The following is a 19502-nucleotide window of genomic DNA, read 5'->3' as shown; positions in this document are numbered from 1 at the left end:
AGGCTTGTACCACATGGCATCAGGACTAACTTGCCCCCCACCAGCTGTTCCCCAGGCACTGAGCAAGGAGGTCCCTTCTGTCATGCCTTTCTCAGACCCGCCTGGCAAGGGGACAGGCATCTGGGGCACAAATGTTCACTGGTTTTTTGGGTGCCTTTTGATTTTGGAAGCTCCACTGCAGACAGCGAGGGGGGCTGATCTGGGCACCCACATCTCTGTGAGAAGGCAACGGGAGACACGGCGCCTATGCAAAATGGCCTCCTAAATGTGGTCCAAGCTCTGTCCCCCAAGATCATTGGGCACGCCTGAAAACATCGACCGGGCTGGACTCCTTTGCTCCTCCACAGCATTGCCCAGGTCACGGGACCTAAGGTGGCCCCATCTGAACGCGCTCGGATGCGTGGGTGGTGATATCCTTCGGCAGATGGCTCCTATGGGTGTGCAGCCGGCGGTCAGATCCCATCTGGCTGCAACACAGGTACTGTTATTCGGAGGGTTCTGCTGGTCACTGGAACAGCCATTGCAATGTGTCTACGGTGAGACATCCACATGGGGATTCTCCAAAGGCGGCCCAAAAGAGTCGGGCTCATAGTGCTTCATGAGGCCAGATTTACTACCTATCCTGTGGGGTGGTGGGGGTAGCAGGCTGTACTAGGAGAATGTCTTACCTCCCATCGCTGATTAAAAAGGCCAGCAGGCGCCAATTAGAAACCCTTGTTCCAACAGCCCCTGTGGTTTATTAGGCTACCCTAATTAAAAGCTCCGATCCAAGTGGCTTGATGATGGAAATTCTAATTAAATCAATTCCATCTTCTCTGTGAACCAGAGGTTAGTATAAGATAAGCATGAAATTAATAATTATGTTTAGGAATTAGCTGCTCCTAAAACCATATCTGGTACATATCCTCCTCCCGCCTCCCCCTATGCGTCTGAGGGGTGAGGATAATTGTATGACGTCTGGTAACGAAGGAGGAGCAGAGGGTTAATTGAACAGAAGAGAAGAGTCACCTCGGAGGAAGGCAGGGGAGAGGGGATAGAGAAGGGGCCTTATTTTAACCTGCACCAGTCTCATTTTAACGGCTGGGCCCTGGGAAAGGGGGTGACTCCCACTTGACAGCCCATCTTCTAAGGGCTGGAGGTAGCTGCCTGAGGTCACTGCAGACTTTGCTGCCCCTCACTTCCCTGGATGCTACCTAGGCCCACCCACCACTCTGGGTCCAGGCCCAGGGATCCTCTAGATGGCAACCCTATGCTATGTCTCCTTCAGTCCTCTCCTTCTGTTTCCCTGGGCCACTGCCCCATAGCCCCTGCCCCTTCCTGGCCCTCTGTATCAGGGGCCTAAGTCTGGCAACCTGTCAGGCTGGAGTGCCTTCTTCCTCCCTTGACAGCGCAGCTCTCTCCATGATTCTTTCCCTCAGGGTACATCTAGACTACAGATACTGTCGACAAAGCTTCTGTCGATAAAGAGCGTCTAGACTACATCCAGTTCTGTCGACAAAGCAAGCTGCTTTGTTGACATGACCGTGTAGACGAAAGGACAGTGTAGATGCAATAATGCCTTCTGTTGACAGAACTCTGTTGACAAAGGGCGTTATTCCTCATAGAATGAGGTTTACAGCTGTCAACAAAACTGCTGCGTTCTGTCGATGTTATGTCAACAGAACTCAGCGGCAGTGTAGACGCAGGTATAGTTTTTTTTGACAAACGTGGACTTTTGTCGACAAAACCCTGTAGTCTAGACACATCCTAAGGCAGCCAGTCCTCCTCTCTTGCCCTCTATGATGAGAATGCCTTCTGGTCTGCTGAGCAGACCTTTATATATGACCTTCGCTGACCCTGATTGGCTACTCCAACAAGCCTTTCTTTGATTGGTTCTTTCAATAAGCCCTTTCCTGATTACCTGGGTTCAGCATGGCTTCTCCAAGGCTGCCTTAACCCTTTTTCTGCCCCACCACAGCATCCCAGAATTATATTAGCTTTTCTTTACAGCTCCATCACATTGTTCATTTGTGATCCACTGTTGCCCTACATCCTTTTCAGCAGGACTGCCACAGAGCCAGTTATTCTCCGTTTTGTAATTGTGCATTTGATTTTTCCTTCCAAAGTGAAGCACGGTGTATGTGTGTTTTATTGAATTTCATCTTGTTCAATTCTGACCCGTTGGTTTTTAATTCTGCTCCTGTCCTCAGAGTGCTAGCAACCCTCCCAGCTTGGAGTCATCTGCAGATTCTATAAGCATACTTTCCACTCCATTATCCAAGTCATTAATGAAAATATTGACTAGTACTGGACCCAGGACTGAACCCTGTGGGATCTCACTACTTACACACTGCCAGCTGGACATCAAACCATTGAAAACTGCTCTTTTCGAGTTTGATCTTCCAATTGGTTGTGTACCCACCTCATCGTAAATTACTCTAGACCACATTTCCCTAGTTTGTTTATGAAAATTGTATGTGGCACTGTGTCAAAAGCCTTCTTAAAATAAAGATATTTCACCTACTACATCTCTCCACCCCTCTAGGCCAGTAACTCAGTCAAAGAAGGAAATCAGCTGGTTTGGCATAATTTGTTCTTGACAAATCTATTCCTTTTAGCCCTATTATAATCTGGGTGCTTACAAATTGATATTTTGAATAATTTGTTCCAGTATCTATCCAGCATAGAAGTTAGGCTGATGGTCCATAAGTCTCTTGGCCATTTTGTTCCCTTTTTTACAGACTGGCTCTGTTTTTTCCTTCTCCCATCTTTTGGGACCTCACCCACCTTCTAGGCATTCTCAGAGATAATTTCTAACCAATCCAAGATGGGCTCAGCTAGTTTCTTAAGAATCTAGGATGAGTTTAATCAGCCTCTGGGAATATATCTAACTAATTTCAATATTGACAGGTTTCAGAGGTAGCCTCGTCTGTCCGTGTCAGCAAAAACAATAAGGAGTCTGGCGGCACTTTAAAGACTAAAAGTTTTATTATGGCGGAAACTTTGCGAGTTGCAACTCACTGATGAAGTAGCTGAGGAAGTGAGTTGCCACTCACACAAGCGTATGCCATAATAAAATTGTTAGTCTTTAAGTTAAGGTGCTCCTGGACTCCTTGTTATTTAAATAATAAATTTAACCTGTTCTTCCCTATTTCAGCTTGTCTTTCTTCCCCCTTGTTACTATTACTTGTGTTGAGTATCTGGCCACTGTTAACCTTTTTAGTGAAGGCTGAAGCAAAAATAGACATTTCAAAAAATCAGCTTTCTTCACGTCATCAGTTATTATCTCTCATTTGCTGCTCTGAGGTCCTTCACTTTACTTTGTCCCTCTTTTGCTCCTAATGCATTTAAATCACTTCTGATAGGCTTTTAGGTTCCTTGCTAAGTATAGCTCAGTTTGTGCCTTTGCCTTTCTGATTTTGTTCTTACACAGGGGTGACAGGTGAGGAAGGACTTGGGGGGGCCCACCAGCCATGTGACCTCCACGTGCTTCTCTCCATGCCACCCCTAGCCTGGTGGAGGGCTGGGATCACACCCCATCAGCTCCAGGTCCTGCCCCCTCCCCATCTCTTCCCACTTCTTCCCTGCCTCTTCCCTACCTCTTCCATCTGCCAGTGAGTGGTGGCGGGGGAGTTATCTCCCCCCCCCCCCCCCCGAGTGATCAGCCCGTTGCTGGGGGAGAAGAGTCGCATTGCTCCACTTTCACTGCTCGTGGTAAGTGCCAGGCCCCCGCTGCTTGTTCTCCGGGCCTCCCAGAAGCTCTGGTCTCTTCCTTCTCCCACCCAAGAATTTGGGGGGAGGGTCACATGACCTCTCACTGTCCGCATGCATTGCTCCTGTTCCTGCACGCTTAGGCTGTTTGTTGGTACCCGCCCCTCAGCAATTTGTCCATATTTCCATTTTTTTGCAGGATTTCCATTTGAGTTTCAGGTAATTAAATGCTCCCGAGGGAGCCACATTGGCCCCTTGCTACTGTTTGTGTCTTTCCTTCACATGGGGATAGTTTGCCGTTAGGCCTTTCATGTTGTTTCCTTGAGAAAACGCCTGCTTTCCTGATCTGCCTTTCTACCCTTCGGACGTTCCTTACCAGTTCTCTGCATTTGTGAAATCCGTAGCCCTTGTTTGGCTGCTCTCACGTCTTCCTTTCCTTAGACTTGTGCAATCTATCATTGGATAATCAGTTTCACTAGAGTTGCCTGCCACCTCCAGATATGCTCCCAATTGATCCCTGTTGGTCAGAATCACATCTAAAGCTTTGGGTCCTTATTCCATCTCCTGGAAAAAAAAAAGGTTGCTCCCAGTATATTCCAAGAACGTACTGGAAATTTTGTGATTTGCATATGCAACAGTTTAACACTATGATAAAGATATAACACCATGAGCTGGTGGAGGTGTTGTCTACACAAATTATTACACTGTTTTGCGAGCTGCTCTTAAGGAACCAATGAGCAGTTCTGTGGCACTTTAGAGATCAACAAATATATTAGATTGTGAGCTTTTGAGGGTAAAACCTATTTCATCAGATGAGTTGGAGTGGAAATTACAGAATTACAGTGTTGGAGTGGAATTATAGGGCATATGTAACAGCAAAAGCAGTTACCTGTCATTTGTGGGGCCAGTGTTAATGAAACTAATTACGTCGGGCAGGATGTGGCCCAGTCATAGCTTTTGATGTGGAAATGTGAATATCAAAGGCGGGGAAAATTGTCTTTGTAGTGCATTAACCAGTTAATACCTTTATTCAAGCCCAAGTTAAGGAAACTATACTTTCTTGGGATGTTCTGGCTACATTATTTAGGAGTTGTGATGTCTTGATAAGATGCAATAAGGCTTCCAAAAAAATCCTTCAAAGGAATCATGGAAATAAGACAGGTCACTTGACCACTGTTCGTAGTCGGGATGACAACCCTCAGGATTTCCATGGCTCCAGGGGGATTTTCCCCTCGCTTCTGTGACAGCTGGTCCTGAAATTCCCCCTTGGGACTCTCTTTGAAGCTATTACCACTCTGGCTAATTGTGCGGGGCTCAAATTGCTAGTTTAAGTTCAAGAATTCCATTCCCACGAACCTCAGCTGGTGAGAATAACACAAAATTGCTGTCTTTGTCTAATTTTCTGCAATCTGAAATTGATTCAGTTAAATTGGTGCCTTCCACTGTTATTAAATAAAGAACGTTCTATTAGCTCATAAACTGGCAGTAATGAAATACATAAGAAATCAAGGCACCTTTGCAGTTTGTATGTCAGGTGGGAGAGGCAGCTTTTAATGAGCCGTTGATAGGAAATTTTACCTGCCACTTCCCGCCCGAAGATGACTCGCAGCCCCCGGGGCGTCCCACATGCTACCTCACTCTGCAGGTGAATCTGATGCCATTCCCAAGGCGAAGGGTTTTCTGTAATGATCTTTGGTCTGTTTTGATTAAACTAAGAAGGGTTTGATTCTCTGTTCCATTGTCCCCAGAGTAAATCAATGTATTTCAGCGCATACTGACCACATATGGGGGCTGATACTTCTTACGCTATGAGGCCTGGTTCTCAGCTACTCCACTCATGTGCTTGGGAAAGGGGAAGATGGGAGGGGAAAAGGGGGTTTTTGTGCTCTGTCTTTTGGGGATGGCCAGCATACTGTCTTAGGGTGCTCTGCTTTGCATGGCTCCACGTGTCTAGTCAAGAATGATGCTCTCTGTCCCAGACTAACCCCCACCCTTCCTCCTCCTACCCTGACACGCTGTCTATGCTAGGAGCTGGAATTGGGGCAACCTTCAGTCTCTTATGTCTTGGAGGCCCCCTGCTGCCAGCCAAAAGGGGCCTTAGAATTATGGAACATTCGCTCTGTTGTCTTTAGTGGAATTCCTCGCACCCCAGCTGGATAGTTAGTAGATGGCATTGGGAGCATCAGTGGCTATTTAAACCAACACATTTGTCCATAGACAGTCAGGTGTGGGCAACGGGGGGAGAGAGGATCTGGGATTTTCCTCATGGAACTCTCCCATCAAGATATTTAATGACGATAAGGTGCGGGTGGGGGGGGAGGATGCTGACAGCTGTATGATCTCCTTTATTGCAGCCTGGGAACTGAGTGGGGGGTTAAGCCCCCCATCTTCCCTCTGGCTTCCTGAGGAATAGGGAATCCTGTGGCTGCTGAGAAACAGGCAGAGGACAGGCTGCCAGCCCTCTCCAAAAAGGAGTTGACAGGATTGCCGTTCTTGGAGCCTGATGCCGGGAGAGTTCCGAGGGATCAGCATTTGGTCGTGTTGTAAGAGGCGGGTGTATTTCAGGGTTTTTTTTTTTGGGGGGGGGTGTCTCTGAGGTGCTGCCTGTATTTGCAGTAGAATTGTCTTTCCCTCTTCATTCTTTTTCTTTTAAAAACCTTAAATTCCCTGCCTGCGGTTGCTTTCATGTATCTAAAAGCACTTTTGTCTTTCATCTGAGAAAATAGCGGATGTTGGGAGTTAGGCTATTGTAGAACAAGAGATCAAAAAGAAGGGGAAAGAAAAAACTCCAGGCAGGAGGATTGTTATGAAACAGTCATTTGGGAACTGGCATTTTATTCCCCTTTCAGTCCCCCTTCCAAAGCAGGCTACACAGGAAAAGTCCCTCGGTTTGTTTGTTCTGTTATTTGAACTAGAGCTTAGAGTTTGTAGCGGGCAAACCGTAGGCCAGGTTGTATAACTGGCTAGAACAAAATCCTCAGATGAAATTCTGCAAAGGAGGGACTTGACTCACCGCTTTGCCTATCTCTGCACACTCCCGTGCAGTCCTTCTGTACACATCAATTCTAGCCCCGAGGGCCTCTGCTGTTCCAGTTTTGAGCACCCCCCCCAACTCTGCCAATGCACCTTCATCTGGACCAACAGCACCCTCTGCTATTGCAGACATGGGCCACTCCCACAGAGAACACCAGCTGCATGGAGCAAGTCCTGTTTGGTTTGAGATGTGAGCAAGAGACACCTCGGAGCCAGGTGGCAGCCAATTTGTGCTCAAAGTCGGGTTTAAATCCAGCTGTGTTGAGGTAAAAGGTTATCTTTGACCTTTTGACCTAAATGCAACTGGGGAGGGTTAGATTGAACATTAGGAAGAATGATGAAACACTGGAAAAAATTGCCTAGGGGGGTTGTGGAATCTCCATCTCTGGAAATATTTAAGAGCAGGTTAGACAGACGCCTGTCAGGGATGATCTATGGTACTTGATGACCTCTCGAGGTTCCTTCCAGTTCTAGTGTTCTATGAGTCTATGATCTTGGCATATACACACTAATCTTTCCTCTGCCCATCCATACTCCATATGGGAACTGCGTGTAGATTGAGTGTTTCTACCTTGTGTATGTACCAACCTATGTGCATTTGGCCTGTCAGAGGCTATAATACTGGTTCTGCTTGTGTCATCATCTTGCCTGGCCCCTCTGACAATGAGAATCTTCTATCTACTCACAACTAGGGAAATCACTTCTCTGACTCCTTTTGTGCTTCAGTGGTAGGGACTTCGCGTGTCATGATGCAAGATTCAATCCCCAGCGATACCGTGGTGTGTCTGTAAATAGCTGTGGTTCGTTTGGGGTGCAGGCAGCCGTATCTCGCATGGGAACTGCAGGGGTATGAATGCCATGGCTGTATATGCATCTATGACATGACTTGCCATTGAGAAGAGACAAGTCTGGGTGCTAATGAATATAAAGGGGATTGTTTAATGGGGCTGCTGGACACAGAGAGACTCAGATGCTCTACCTCCTAGCTTTGGCTGTCCTGTGTCTCTACACAGGAGCTCCCTAAGTCCTGGGCTGGATGAGGCAATCCTGGAATGGACTGGTGTGAATGGTGCTGTTTTGCAATAACACGGCTGCATCTCTATCACTATTCCATTGTGAAACAGGGCATTTCTAGCTTCCCAGATGGCCTGAGGCTATAAACTGGAAGCAACAGCACAAGCTCATTCAGGGCCTTTTCTTTCTTTCCTCACCCCTGCTTCTGCAGCCTCCCTCCTCAGAAGGGGGATACTTTTGTCTCTGTCTTGCTGGGTTTTGATCAGAAGAGACAAAAGCACAGAGGTGCATCTCTTTGGGTGCCGGGTCTTGTGCATGATGTTGGAGACTCCAGCTTCTGGGATCCGGAGCGAGGCTTCTAGTTGATGGAGAGAAGAGGAAGCTGATGCTGAGAAGCAGATGCTGGAGGGTGGGGGGAAAGTTGGGAGCCCAGATTCCATGCTCAGAAACTTACCCAGATCCTTTGACTTGGGGTGCATGAGATAGGATGGGCCTACTGGGAACATACGTGAGTCTGAGCAGCCCACAGCCATGAAGGGCCCATAGCATACTGAAGTCTATGGATGAGGGGAAGGGTGGTTGGGTGGTTAGCACTGGCCTAAGATGCTTGGGTTCGCTTCCTTACTTCCCCACAGACTCCTTGTGTGACCTAGAGCAGAAGTCCCCTAGTCGCTTGCTCCAGTGGTAGGTAATAGATCTCACAGAGATAGTGGCAGACACTCTGATCTGATAGTGATGAGGACAGGTAGATACTTCAGAGGCTGGAGATACTGACAGACACGATGTTGGGTCTTGGTGGGGCGGGATGAAACTTTTCCTCTGAAACATTTTTGGCCAAAAAAGAGGGGGACATTTGGCACCCCAGAAGCATTTTGCCTGCTGGTGCTGTTTTTGTGGAATTGTTTATTTCCGGAGAAACCTGCAACATTTCTAAGGAGCTGAAATGCTCCATTTTTGACATTATCCAAATGGAAACATTTGGATTTTTCAGCTTCAGAATGACTTTTGGTCTTGACTTTTCCTTCCGTTTTATTAAACGCCCTAAAAAAAGTTCATTTTGGCCCCAAACTATTTTTCCAGCTGTATAATTTTGTGCATTTTTCTTTTAAAAAATTGGGGTTTGACCTTACATGACCCCTCCCACACCACCTGTTTGTGCAGACTTGGATACTAGCATGGAGCTCCGTTGATTCCTGCCCGGCTACCCAACTGCGTGTCTCTTTAGTGTCAGGGAATGTTAAAACGAGGCCCTTTTACAAAGCCAAGGCTCAGGATGGGTCTCAGTGGAGCTGGGAAGCTTATGATGCATTTCAGAAGGTAGGAGCTGGACTCCATCAAGCAGCTGCGGGTCTGGTAAATTGCTGCGTAGAAGAGAGCTGGCCGGGGGACTGGAGATTGCAGTGCCTTTCCATGATTTCCCTGCGCTAGGGGGGTGATCTGGCAGCAGGGACTTGAAAGTTACCAACCCCAGTCTGCATCTGACCAGCCCACGCACTTGGACACACTCTGCACAGTCTTTGGCACTCACACGGGCATGTGTTCTCACAACCACACTGCTGCTAGCCCACATGCCCTAAGTCATCTTCACAGTCCTCGTTCCTCATTCACCCTGCACCCATGCAGACTCACACGTGTTCACACATGCTCGCCTGGACACACAGGCCTGATCCTTCGCTGTCTCTCTCCCCCTTTCCCCATCTTCTTGCAAAGCACCCGATGCCTCTTTTCTGTCTGTGTCTTTTTTTGACTACCCAACTCCCACCATCTCAGGCTCCACGAGAAAGGAAGGAAGAAGAAATGGAGCCAAATCCCCTTCCCTTCCCCCCACCCGCAACCGAAAAACAGTTAGGAGATGAGCACTTCATTCGCTGAGCAGAATTTTAATGATGCGTCTCACACAGACACACACGCTCTCTTGGTCGCAGATATCCAATAAGCAGATCACAGCCTCTTGGAATGGAGCACAAAGCAGATTGTCACACAGAATAATCCTATTTGTGCCCTGATAAAGATTCTGTCCCTCTCCTTTCTGCTGTATTTATTTATTTTGCAGGTAGTTAAAAGAGAAGTCTCCACTTTACAAGGGCCTTTTAACATTCTGGTGGAGTCGTGGGTTTACAACACTGGCATTACATTTAATAGAGAGAGAGAGACTAGAGGGACAGAGAAAAGCAAATAAATAAATAAGAGAAGCGGAGAGATGCCGCAGGGAAGCAGCGAGGGGGAAAAGAGCAAGCCAGAGCGAGAGAGAGAAGGAGGAAGAGGAGAAAAGAGGGGGCGGTGTCTGCCGGGAATGCTGTGGACCAGTGGTGCATTGGCTGTGGGCTTTGGTAGAAATAGGGGTTTTCCACCTGGGGTTTTTTGCTGGGGAGCTTTTGTTGTGTGCTGCCCCCTTCCAGGCAAAGGCAAGAATGCAGGATGCTAGGGTGTTCCTTCGCAGGTGGAGTGTGTCTGGAAGGAGGTTATCCACTGGGCTTAACCCCGTCCTGGGGGTGCACTCCAAGCAGATTTCAGTGGGAAGCTGTTCCCTGCTGTCTCTGCTCGGCTGTTCTAACAGGTGGTAGCTTCCCTCCAATGGCTCCATGGGTGCCTTGGGTCTTTGTTTTCATTTGCTGGTGATGCAGCCGACAAGTAATTTCTATTCATCTATCAAGGCCAGCATCAATACATGAAAATATTAGGCTTGTGCGCGTTTGTTTCGGGGAAGGAAAGGGGCCTCCTTCTCTGCAGGTTCACGCTGCCCTTGAGCATCAAGGAAAGGATCAGAGAGCAGGTTTTGCATCTCCTAAGATGGTCTGGCAGTACAGTGCCCTTTAACACCATTCCAGAGGTATGGTGTGTTACCCACTCCCATCTTTCCCTTCTGGAAACCAGGATGCTTCTCAGGGCCAGGGTTTTCAGGTGCCTTCCCTATAACTCAGCCAGGCTGCCCCCGAGCAATTGCCCCAGCTGGAAGGCATCTATCAATTCCTGGTTTTCTAACACGGGCAAGGTTGGCTTGCGGGTGATACCCCCCAAAGAGTGCTGGGTTCCATCTCTCGTTAAGCAAGAGCAAACCGCTTCTGGTGCACCAATAATCAGAACACTGCCGTTGCCAGTTTGCCTGCGTTCAGCATATCTCCAAGCAGCCTGTGCTGGTTGCAACATAGATGTGACTTCTAGCAGGAGTGTTGGGCTGTTCCAGGCTTCAGAGGGGAAGCAGAGTGAGTCTGTAACTGGAAAAACTTAAAAAACAACCAATAGTCTAGCGACTAACAAAAGATGTAGATGGGACCATGAGCTTTCATGGGCACAACCCACTTCTCCAGGGTTAGGGTTCCCTGGGTTTGAACTATTAGGGTGGGGGAGAAAGTAGGACAAAGGATGAGGTTGTAGCTTCTGAACTGACGGAGTTGGTAACCCCAGTCAGATTTGATTCCTGGTTTCCAGAAGGGAAAGATGGGAGTGGGTAACACACTATACCTCTGGAATAGTGTTAAAGGCACTGTACTGCCAGACCATCTTAGGAGATGCAAAACCTGCTCTCTGATCCTTTGTAGACACTGAAGACTCCCCAACAATTTGGCTTTTGGGCTACAATAGGGGTGATTTCCCTTGGATCCTGGCAGCACTCCAACTTCACTAACTACATTTCTCCTGGTCATAAAAAAAAAAAAAAAAAAAAAAAACCCTGAAGTTTTATGTGGGCTCCACTGTTTTTCACTTCCTGCCCACGAGGGCTGCGGGAGAGTGTTGTGTGCTGTTAGACTGGTGTTAAGTTCCACACCAGAGGTGGCTGCATTTAAGTGGCGGAGCGAGTGATTCTTGAACGCTTTGTTTGCAAAGCGTGTTAAGAAACGAGCTGGGGTGGCAACATACGCCTGAAGCCATCAACCCTATAGCTGGGAACGTGCCCTGCCAGTTTGATATTGGATGCAGCTTCCATAAGGGAACCGCGGTGTGGTGAGGGGAGCATGGACTTGATGATTTAATAGGCTTTTTCCATCTCTAAGATTAATTAACATCTGCAGAGCATTTTGAAGATGTAAAGTGCTATCTAAGTGCTAAGCGGCTCAAGATCGTAAATCATTCGGAGGCTCCATTCAATGCAAAGCAGCTCTGATTAATTTAAAAGGCATATTTATGGCTTTGTTTGGGGAGAATCTCAGAACCCGCACCTTGCAAAGGGTGAAGTCCGGGCCTTGTCTGGACTGCGCCACAACGAGATCTTGGCGACACTCCCTCAGGTGGTGGAGGGTTGATACCATGTTTGGCAGGTGGAGTCCTGGGCAGTCTGGGATTCTCTGTGTGGGCTGCCTTATTCGCTGTCTCTCATCTTCACCCTTATTGGTCGTCCCAAGTAATCAGTTGATTTCTGGGCTCTGTGGTGCCTCCCTGAACTGAGGGGCGAGCCTTTTGTCCTGGTGGTCTCAGTCCGCCTGCTCCAGAATTCAAATAGTCGGCCTCCACTCCTATCCCTTGGCCCTTTCCTTGGTTGTCCCTCCATATTTAGTTAATCTTCATGGTTCCTCCCCTCTCCTGAGGTGAAGCTGCTGCTCTTGTGATGGAGATCTGTCCCAGCGGCCTACTGGATGGATCTCTTCCCATTCTTCTCACCCTGGAGTTGTCCCAAGTTACCAGTTCCCCCACTTGTCCCTTTGTGGCTCCTCCTTTCCTTTGAGAGGGGCTGATGTCACCTCAGTGGGCTTTTCCTGCCACCGTGGAGCGGTGGTGGGATGATAGACTGTGCTAGCACTGAGCCTCTGCTCTCTGGGTTTGCGCTCTGGCTACCAAGCCTCGTTGGACGACAGGGAGTGCACAGGGGAGATCAAAGTGGCCCAACAGGCGGATGTCAGGGCATACTGTACACGGAAAGTTGTGCAGGGAGGGTTGTAGGAGGTGTTAACCTCCCTGTATCAGCCAGCCAGGCACAGCGCTCCCCTGGTACTCCACGGGCAATCAAAGAGACTTGTTGATAGCTCAGTGTCTCTGTGATTTCCTCCCCCACCTTCTGGGAGTCCAGGGCTGCCCCCTTTGAAGATCGACATAATTAGGCTCAGCACGTGGGAGGAGGAGAGGCTGGCAGATGGTGGGTGGAAAAGCTGCCAAGGGAACAAACATCGGGAGATAAAAAGAGGGCGAAATTAAAGCATCACAGAAGCGTTTTGCCGGCCATTTAGGCAGCTTCGAACCCAGCTCACACAAACCCTTGAGTTCCCCTTTTAGCAGCGGTGCCTGAGAGGAGGGTTTAGAATTGATCTAGATTGCGTGTGTTTGCTTCTTTTTCCTCTTGCGTTTTTCAGAAGGGAGTTGGTTTATTTTCTTTTTGGGGAGCCTGGTGAGTCTCTCTCACTCGCTCGGCTCTGTTGCAAAGACAAAAACTTTTGTGGGTTGAAAATACAACTGTTCCGCCCCACCCCTAGCTCTTTGTTTGGTTGTGAGGTCAGTCTGACTCTCTTATCCAGGGACTGGAGGAAGAAAAAGTCCCCAATTCTTTTGTTTTCTCTCCCAGACTCCCCAGTGCAAGGAGTTTGCCAGATCTCAGGTCTTTGGCAAGGACCGAAGCCCTGGCATGTCAAAAAGACAAGGCAATTGGAACCAATATCCTTTCATCTTTTCATCTTCCCTCACTCTGTTTTCTGCTCACGTTGTTGGCCTTTGGCTGCCGTGTTTACAGAGCACAGAAGCATGGAAATGACAAGCTGGAAAGGGCCTAGAGAAATCATCAAGTCCGGCCCCTTTTGCGGAGGGAGGACCAAGTCAAACCTAAACCATCCCTGACAAGCGATGGTCTCATGTGTTCTCAAAAACGTCCAGTGGTGGTGTTCCACAACCTCCCTGGGAGCCTATTCCAGAACTTTCTGATCATAAAGTTTTTCCTGAGAGCTAACCTAAATCTGGGTTGCTGTAGATTAAACCCATCACTTCTTGCCCTACCCTCAGGAGGCATGAAGAACAATTGATCACCCTGTCATCGACAGGCTCTATAGAACAGCCTTTCATGTATTTGAAGACTATTGTCAGGTTCCTGTCCTGCTTCAGTCACCTTTTCTCAAGGTGAAACATGCCTGGTTTTTTTAAGCTCTCGGTTGGTCCACAGCTTTCCTAAAACACAACACCCAGAATTGGAAATTGTGCTCCAGATGAGGCCCCACCAGGGAGCTGAGAATTTGGGTGGTGACCTGGGACAGGGAGTCAGAGAGAGGGAGGGGCTGGGGTGCCAGAGGCAGGCTTCCCTAGGTGGCTCCTGGCCAGCAGCCCTGCAGGACTCCGAAGCATGCTCCCTTCTTGCCTCAGTCTCAGGTTGCTCAAAATGGCTGACTGCTCTCTGTGGCTGTCTGCTCTGGGTGCTGGGGAAGGAGGGATGCGGGGGCAGGGGTGAAATGCTTTGTGCTCCGCCCCGTCCCCAGCAAAATCTCTCAGCTTCTATTGGCCGGTTTCCAAGCTGAGAGATTTTGCTGGGGGGCCAGGACAGCGTGCAAAGCCTCCTCTCCACCCAGCATCCAGAGCAGAGAGCCAAAGGGAGCGGCCAGCCACTTAAAGTGGCATGGGCCTGCTCTAAAGTGACTGGCTGTTCTGTGCCTGAGGGTCCTGGCGGGGTGGCCCGTAGGCTGGCTGAAGGGGCTGGGCACGCCAGTTCTGGCCTGTGTGCTGTATCTTGCCTGCCCCTGTGCTGGGGGGAAAAAAGAAGTGGAGCAGCCCAGCAACCTGTTGAAGTTGGCACTCCAGCAATCCAGCCTGCTTGCCCAGCCATGGAGCCTAGGCTGAAGAGAACTCTGCTCTTTGGCTCAGTCCATCCCCCTATCCAACTTCCTTTTAGACCCTGGTTCATATGGCGAAACTTGATTCCTACTTAGCCCTCCCCATACCAATTATATTACTAACATTTTACTAACCAGCCCTACGCACTGTGAGAGAGTTATCTAACCAATCACACCCTGCCACCTCATGTGCTTTACACCTAGCAAAATTAATTACATAGCAGACAGAAACAATTCAAAACCAGACCGAGATCACACAGGCAAACAAGAGAAAAGTGGAAACCATAATGATAGAACAATAAAGAAATGAAGATTTCACGACCTCAGCTATTGTTAAGTAGTTTCTTGCCAGACAAAATGCTATCAAACGAACGTTTATTTTTAAAGAGATCTTTCTCTAGCTGGTGATATTGGGCATCCTTAGGACAGGGTCTCCTTAACAGTCTGCTATTACACTAGTTTAATGTAATTTATAGGGATTGTGAGGATGTGACTTCCTGTGATTTAGCTAATGGCTGCTGCGCTTTCAATCTAGTTGCAGATGAAGGTCGTAAACATTTGGCCTTCCAGTGTGGCTACAGGCCTTCCAGTATGGCTACAGCAAAAGGCCTTATTCCAGTCTGTGTAAGGCAACTGCAGTTTGCTCTTCAGATGCTCTTTCTTTGGGTGACCTCTCTTCCTTTGTTCCTGCAGATACCCCAGATAAGCTACGCTTCCACTGCCCCCGACCTGAGTGACAACAGCCGGTACGACTTCTTCTCTCGCGTCGTGCCCTCTGACACCTACCAGGCCCAAGCCATGGTGGACATTGTCAAGGAGCTCAAGTGGAATTACGTCTCCACCTTAGCCTCTGAAGGAAGCTACGGCGAGAGCGGGGTGGAGGCCTTCATCCAGAAGTGCAGAGAGGACGGTGAGTGCACTTCCCTGCTGAGATAGGGGACTGCGGGGGTGACATGGTGTCTGGGAGCGAAAGACCCGCTGGCTCTCTTTGGGCGAGGTGCATTATGGGTCATGGTTCCTGGAGCTGCATGGGTATAGCTGAATTAGTGAGGTCTTAAGCTTAGATGGCAGAGTCTTCCACTTGGAAGCTGAAGGCCACAGGTTCTATGGCCCACCTCTAGTATCTCTCCCTCGCCGATCCGGCCCCACTGCTCCTTGCATCGAGCAGGCGAGGAAGGGCCCCTCTCTGACTAGCTAGCATCGAAAGTGGTGATGACTAGAGAGGAAAGGGCCGGTCTGATGAAGCATCTTGGGTGTTATTCGCACTTGTCCTCCATTGGGACGTGCTACATGAGCCAGCACCCTGCTTCGTGCTGTGTTGCCAGCAGGGCTGAACTGGGAAGCCCCCGTCGGCATGCGGGAGATGGTGATGGCTCCGGGAGCGTTGCAGATTCCCAGGGCTCACTGGTGACAGTGGAGGTGAGGCGGTTCCCCTATTCAAAAGCCGCCTTTGGGGGACATGTGGGGGAACTCTGACCACAAGGGCAGTAACGCGGTTAAGCTGATACAATTCAGCCTCAGTCTTGATCCACCCTGGGGGGCCCTAAGGCATGGTGCATGCCCCAGATGTGATGGACAGATACTAGTGCTTGGCACAGCGTGTGTGAAGGCTGAAGGGAGCAACCAGCATGGAAAGGGACTAGAACCTCTAGCTGAGATGAGGTCTGCAATGGGGTGAGGAAATGTATGTAGAAGGGGGCGGGTCCTGATGCCTTTGCTTGTTCTGATTTTGGTCCACTTGGAGTTTCACCTCAACAAGTGTTTGGGGATTTGGCCTCTTTGTTTCTACCTCTTCCTCTTTCCCTGTGCCAAATCCTCACATAGTCTCATTGCAGCGCAGCAAAAATGGTTATAGGTCAAAAATGCATGACCTCTCAAGGAAGACTGGAAAACTGGGCTTGTTTAATTTAGAAAAGAGAAGACTGAGAGGAGACATGATGATTAGGGGGCTGGAGCATATGACTTATGAGGTGAGGCAGAGGGAGTTGGGTCTGTTCAGTCTGCAGAAGTGAAGAGTGAGGGGAGATTTGATAGCAGCCTTCAACTTCCTGAAGGGGAGTTCCAGAGAGGATGGAGAGAGGCTGTTCTCAGCAGTGACAGATGGCAGAACAAGGAGCAATGGTCTCAAGTTGTGGTGGGAGAGGTCCAGGTTGGATATTAGGAAAAACTATTTCCCTAGAAGGGTGGTGAAGCACTGGGATGGGTTCCTTAGGGAAGTAGTGGAGTCTCCATCCCTAGAGGTGTTTAAGTCTCAGCTTGACAAAGCCCTGGCCGGGTTGATTTAGTTGGGATTGGTCCTGCCTAGAGCAGGGGGCTGGACTTGATGGCCTTCTGAGGTCTCTTCCAGCTCTATGGTTCTATGACATGATAGCGGTTTTCAGGCATCTAAACGGGTTTTACGATGAGGAGGGAGAAAAAATGTTCTCCTTGGCCTCTGATGATAGGACAGGAAGCAAGGGGCTTAAATCGCAGCAAGAGAGGTTTAGGTTGGACATTATGAGAAGCTTCCTAACTGTCAGGGTGGTTAAGCACTGGAATAAATTGCCTAGGGGGATTGTGGAATTGCCATCCCTGGAGATATTTAAGAGCAGGTTAAGTAAACATCTGTCAGGGATGATCTAGATGGTGCTTGGTCCTGCTGTGAGGGCAGGGGACTGGACTTGATGACTTTGTCAATCATCTAAGATTCACAAGAAATTCAGTTTAATAAAAACTGTTATATGCCTCTAGTTCAGTCTCTGGGAAATCTTTTCCTACCCTCTTGCTAGTGCTGCTGATGTTCTGGCAACTTTTTCCCCCTCAAAAAAACACAGATGTGCTTGAGCATCAATCCAAAGGTAGAGACTGCCTTACTGACCACCTTCCAGAGAATAGTGCAATAATGTTTGATGGCATGGCTATCGGCCAAGCACAACGTGCTGCACTTTCAACATTGGATGAGCTTATAGATTCCATTTGAATGTTCATAATTAAGTTTGCAAGAAAATGCAAGTGTGTTTTCTTTGGACTTTGTCACAGATCAGTAACTCAAACCGGTAACCTGTCAAGGTCCCTTCCAGTTCTAGTGTGCTAGGGTTCTATGACTCCTGAGGCTCCCACCGTGGCCATGGGTAACACTCTGCAGGTAGGCTCCTGTGACAAATCTCACCTCAGCACTTGGAGTGGCACAGCTTGTGGTCACAACGGTCTGAGGAGGAGCGGCAGTTTGTGGGGCATCCCTGGTGGTGGGGATTCGATGTCTGGGCTGCACCTGGGCAGTCCCGGTGGGATGAAGAAGACCCTAGGGCTGTGTCTAGACTGCATCCCTTTTCCGTAAAAGGGATGCAAATTAGACACATCGCAATTGCAAATGAAGCGGGGATTTAAATCCCCTCCGCTTCATTTGCATAAACATGGCTGCCGCTTTTTTCCAGCTCGGAGCTTTGCTGGAAAAAAAGTGCCAGTCTAGATGGGGATCTTTTGGAAAATAAAGCCTTTTCCAAAAGATCCCTTATTCCTTTTTTTTAAGAGGAATAAGGGATCTTTCGGAAAAGGCTTTATTTTCCGAAAGATCCCCGTCTAGACTGGTGCTTTTTTTAAGAGGAATAAGGGATCTTTCGGAAAAGCCTTTATTTTCCAAAAGATCCTCGATTAGACTGGTGCTTTTTTCTGGCAAAGCTCCGAGCCAGAGAAAAGCGGCAGCCATCTTTATGCAAATGAAGCGGGGGGGATTTAAATCCCCGCTTCATTTGCAATTGCGATGTGTCTAATTTGCATCCCTTTTACGGAAAAGGGATGCAGTCTAGACACAGCCTAGAAGTCCAAGGAGGAAGAAACAGTGTGGTTGGCATGAAGGGAGAGCCCTCTCCCCTACTTCCTCTCCCCATGCAAGGAAAGGAGGGGTCACCCTTTGCTAGGATGGAGTGACATTAGATTATTTAGACCCTAAGGCCAGCACCCTGCCCTGGCTCAGAGGGGAACCACACTCCTAGGAAGAGAGAAGGATTTAGTCAATCCTGGTCCTTGTTTCCACTGTGCAGGGTAAAACCTACACTACAGAGAACCTGGCTCGGAGGCTCTGCAGCCTTGCAGGGTGATGGGTCAATTCAGTCCCTGTTTGTTCATTTCCACTGTGAGCGTCTCTTCTCCAGGCAGGTAGATAAGCCCAGCTCATCCGTGGGCACCTGCGGAGACCAGTGGGGGTGGCAATGTCCCTCCCTGGCACAAAGCAGAGCAGTGACTAGGAATGCTATTGCAGTGAGTAGGAATCACTTGTCCTCACACCCCTCCTGCTCAGGGTGGCCCTAGACTAGCTGCCAGCCACTGGCGCCTTAGGCGAACCATGCAATCGGCGCCCCCACCTCCAAGCCCCTCAATGATATTGCGCCACCATTTGGCGCCCCATTTAACTTGGCACTCTAAGCGACCGCCTAGTTCGCCTATATGGACGGGCCGCCCCTGCTCCTGCTCCAGGGTGGTTTCTAAGGGCCCGTCTGCACAGCAGGGCTAAAGTCGAATTAAGCTGCACAGCTTCAGCTACGGCAATTGCGGAGCTGAAGTCGAAGTAGCTTAACTCGGCTTTTGGTGCTGGCTACCAAGCAAGAAGTCGAAGGCCGAACGCTCTGCCTTTAGCTTCCCTTACTCCCCTTGAAAGCAGGGTTACAGGAGACGGAGGAAGAAGTCCTCCAACTCGCCACTATTTCCATATAAAGGCTTGCAGTGCAGACGCACATGTTATTTCGAAATAGCGCTGTTGTGTAGATGTACCCTGAGTGGCCTTTATGCTGGGGCGGGAGGGTATTCCCACAGGGGGTGTTGCAAGCAAGCCATATGGCAGCCTGCACCCCTGATACAAATGGACCCACAGTGTGGGTGGAATACTTCCCAATATTGCATTGCATCTCCCCCGTTAACGCTTAACTCTCCTTCCAATGGAGGGCAGCCCAAAGCCAGCCCCTGTCACTAGCTCAGAACTAATAGCCAGTTACAGCAGCACCCGCCTGCTAAATGAAATGTGATGTTTCCACCATCAGCAGCCGCAGCGAA

The 19502-nt window shown here is 49.0% G+C and overlaps 1 protein-coding gene across 2 annotated transcripts in view; it reads left to right on the top strand.

Moving 5' to 3' along the window:
- The window catches only part of GRM4 (glutamate metabotropic receptor 4), a 200609-nt gene that overhangs the window by 41415 nt on the left and 139692 nt on the right, over positions 1-19502 (top strand). For both annotated transcript variants that reach the window (XM_075910067.1, XM_075910066.1), the window contains exon 2: positions 15171-15387. In XM_075910067.1, coding sequence (XP_075766182.1) covers positions 15171-15387 — 217 coding nt within the window. The remainder of the gene's footprint in view (positions 1-15170; positions 15388-19502) is intronic.

This window comes from Pelodiscus sinensis, chromosome 27, assembly GCF_049634645.1.
Source record: "Pelodiscus sinensis isolate JC-2024 chromosome 27, ASM4963464v1, whole genome shotgun sequence".
In the NCBI taxonomy this organism is placed as follows: domain Eukaryota; kingdom Metazoa; phylum Chordata; order Testudines; family Trionychidae; genus Pelodiscus; species Pelodiscus sinensis.
The sequence above is the reverse complement of the archived record's forward strand: the minus strand, read 5'-3'. Positions and strand labels throughout refer to the sequence as shown.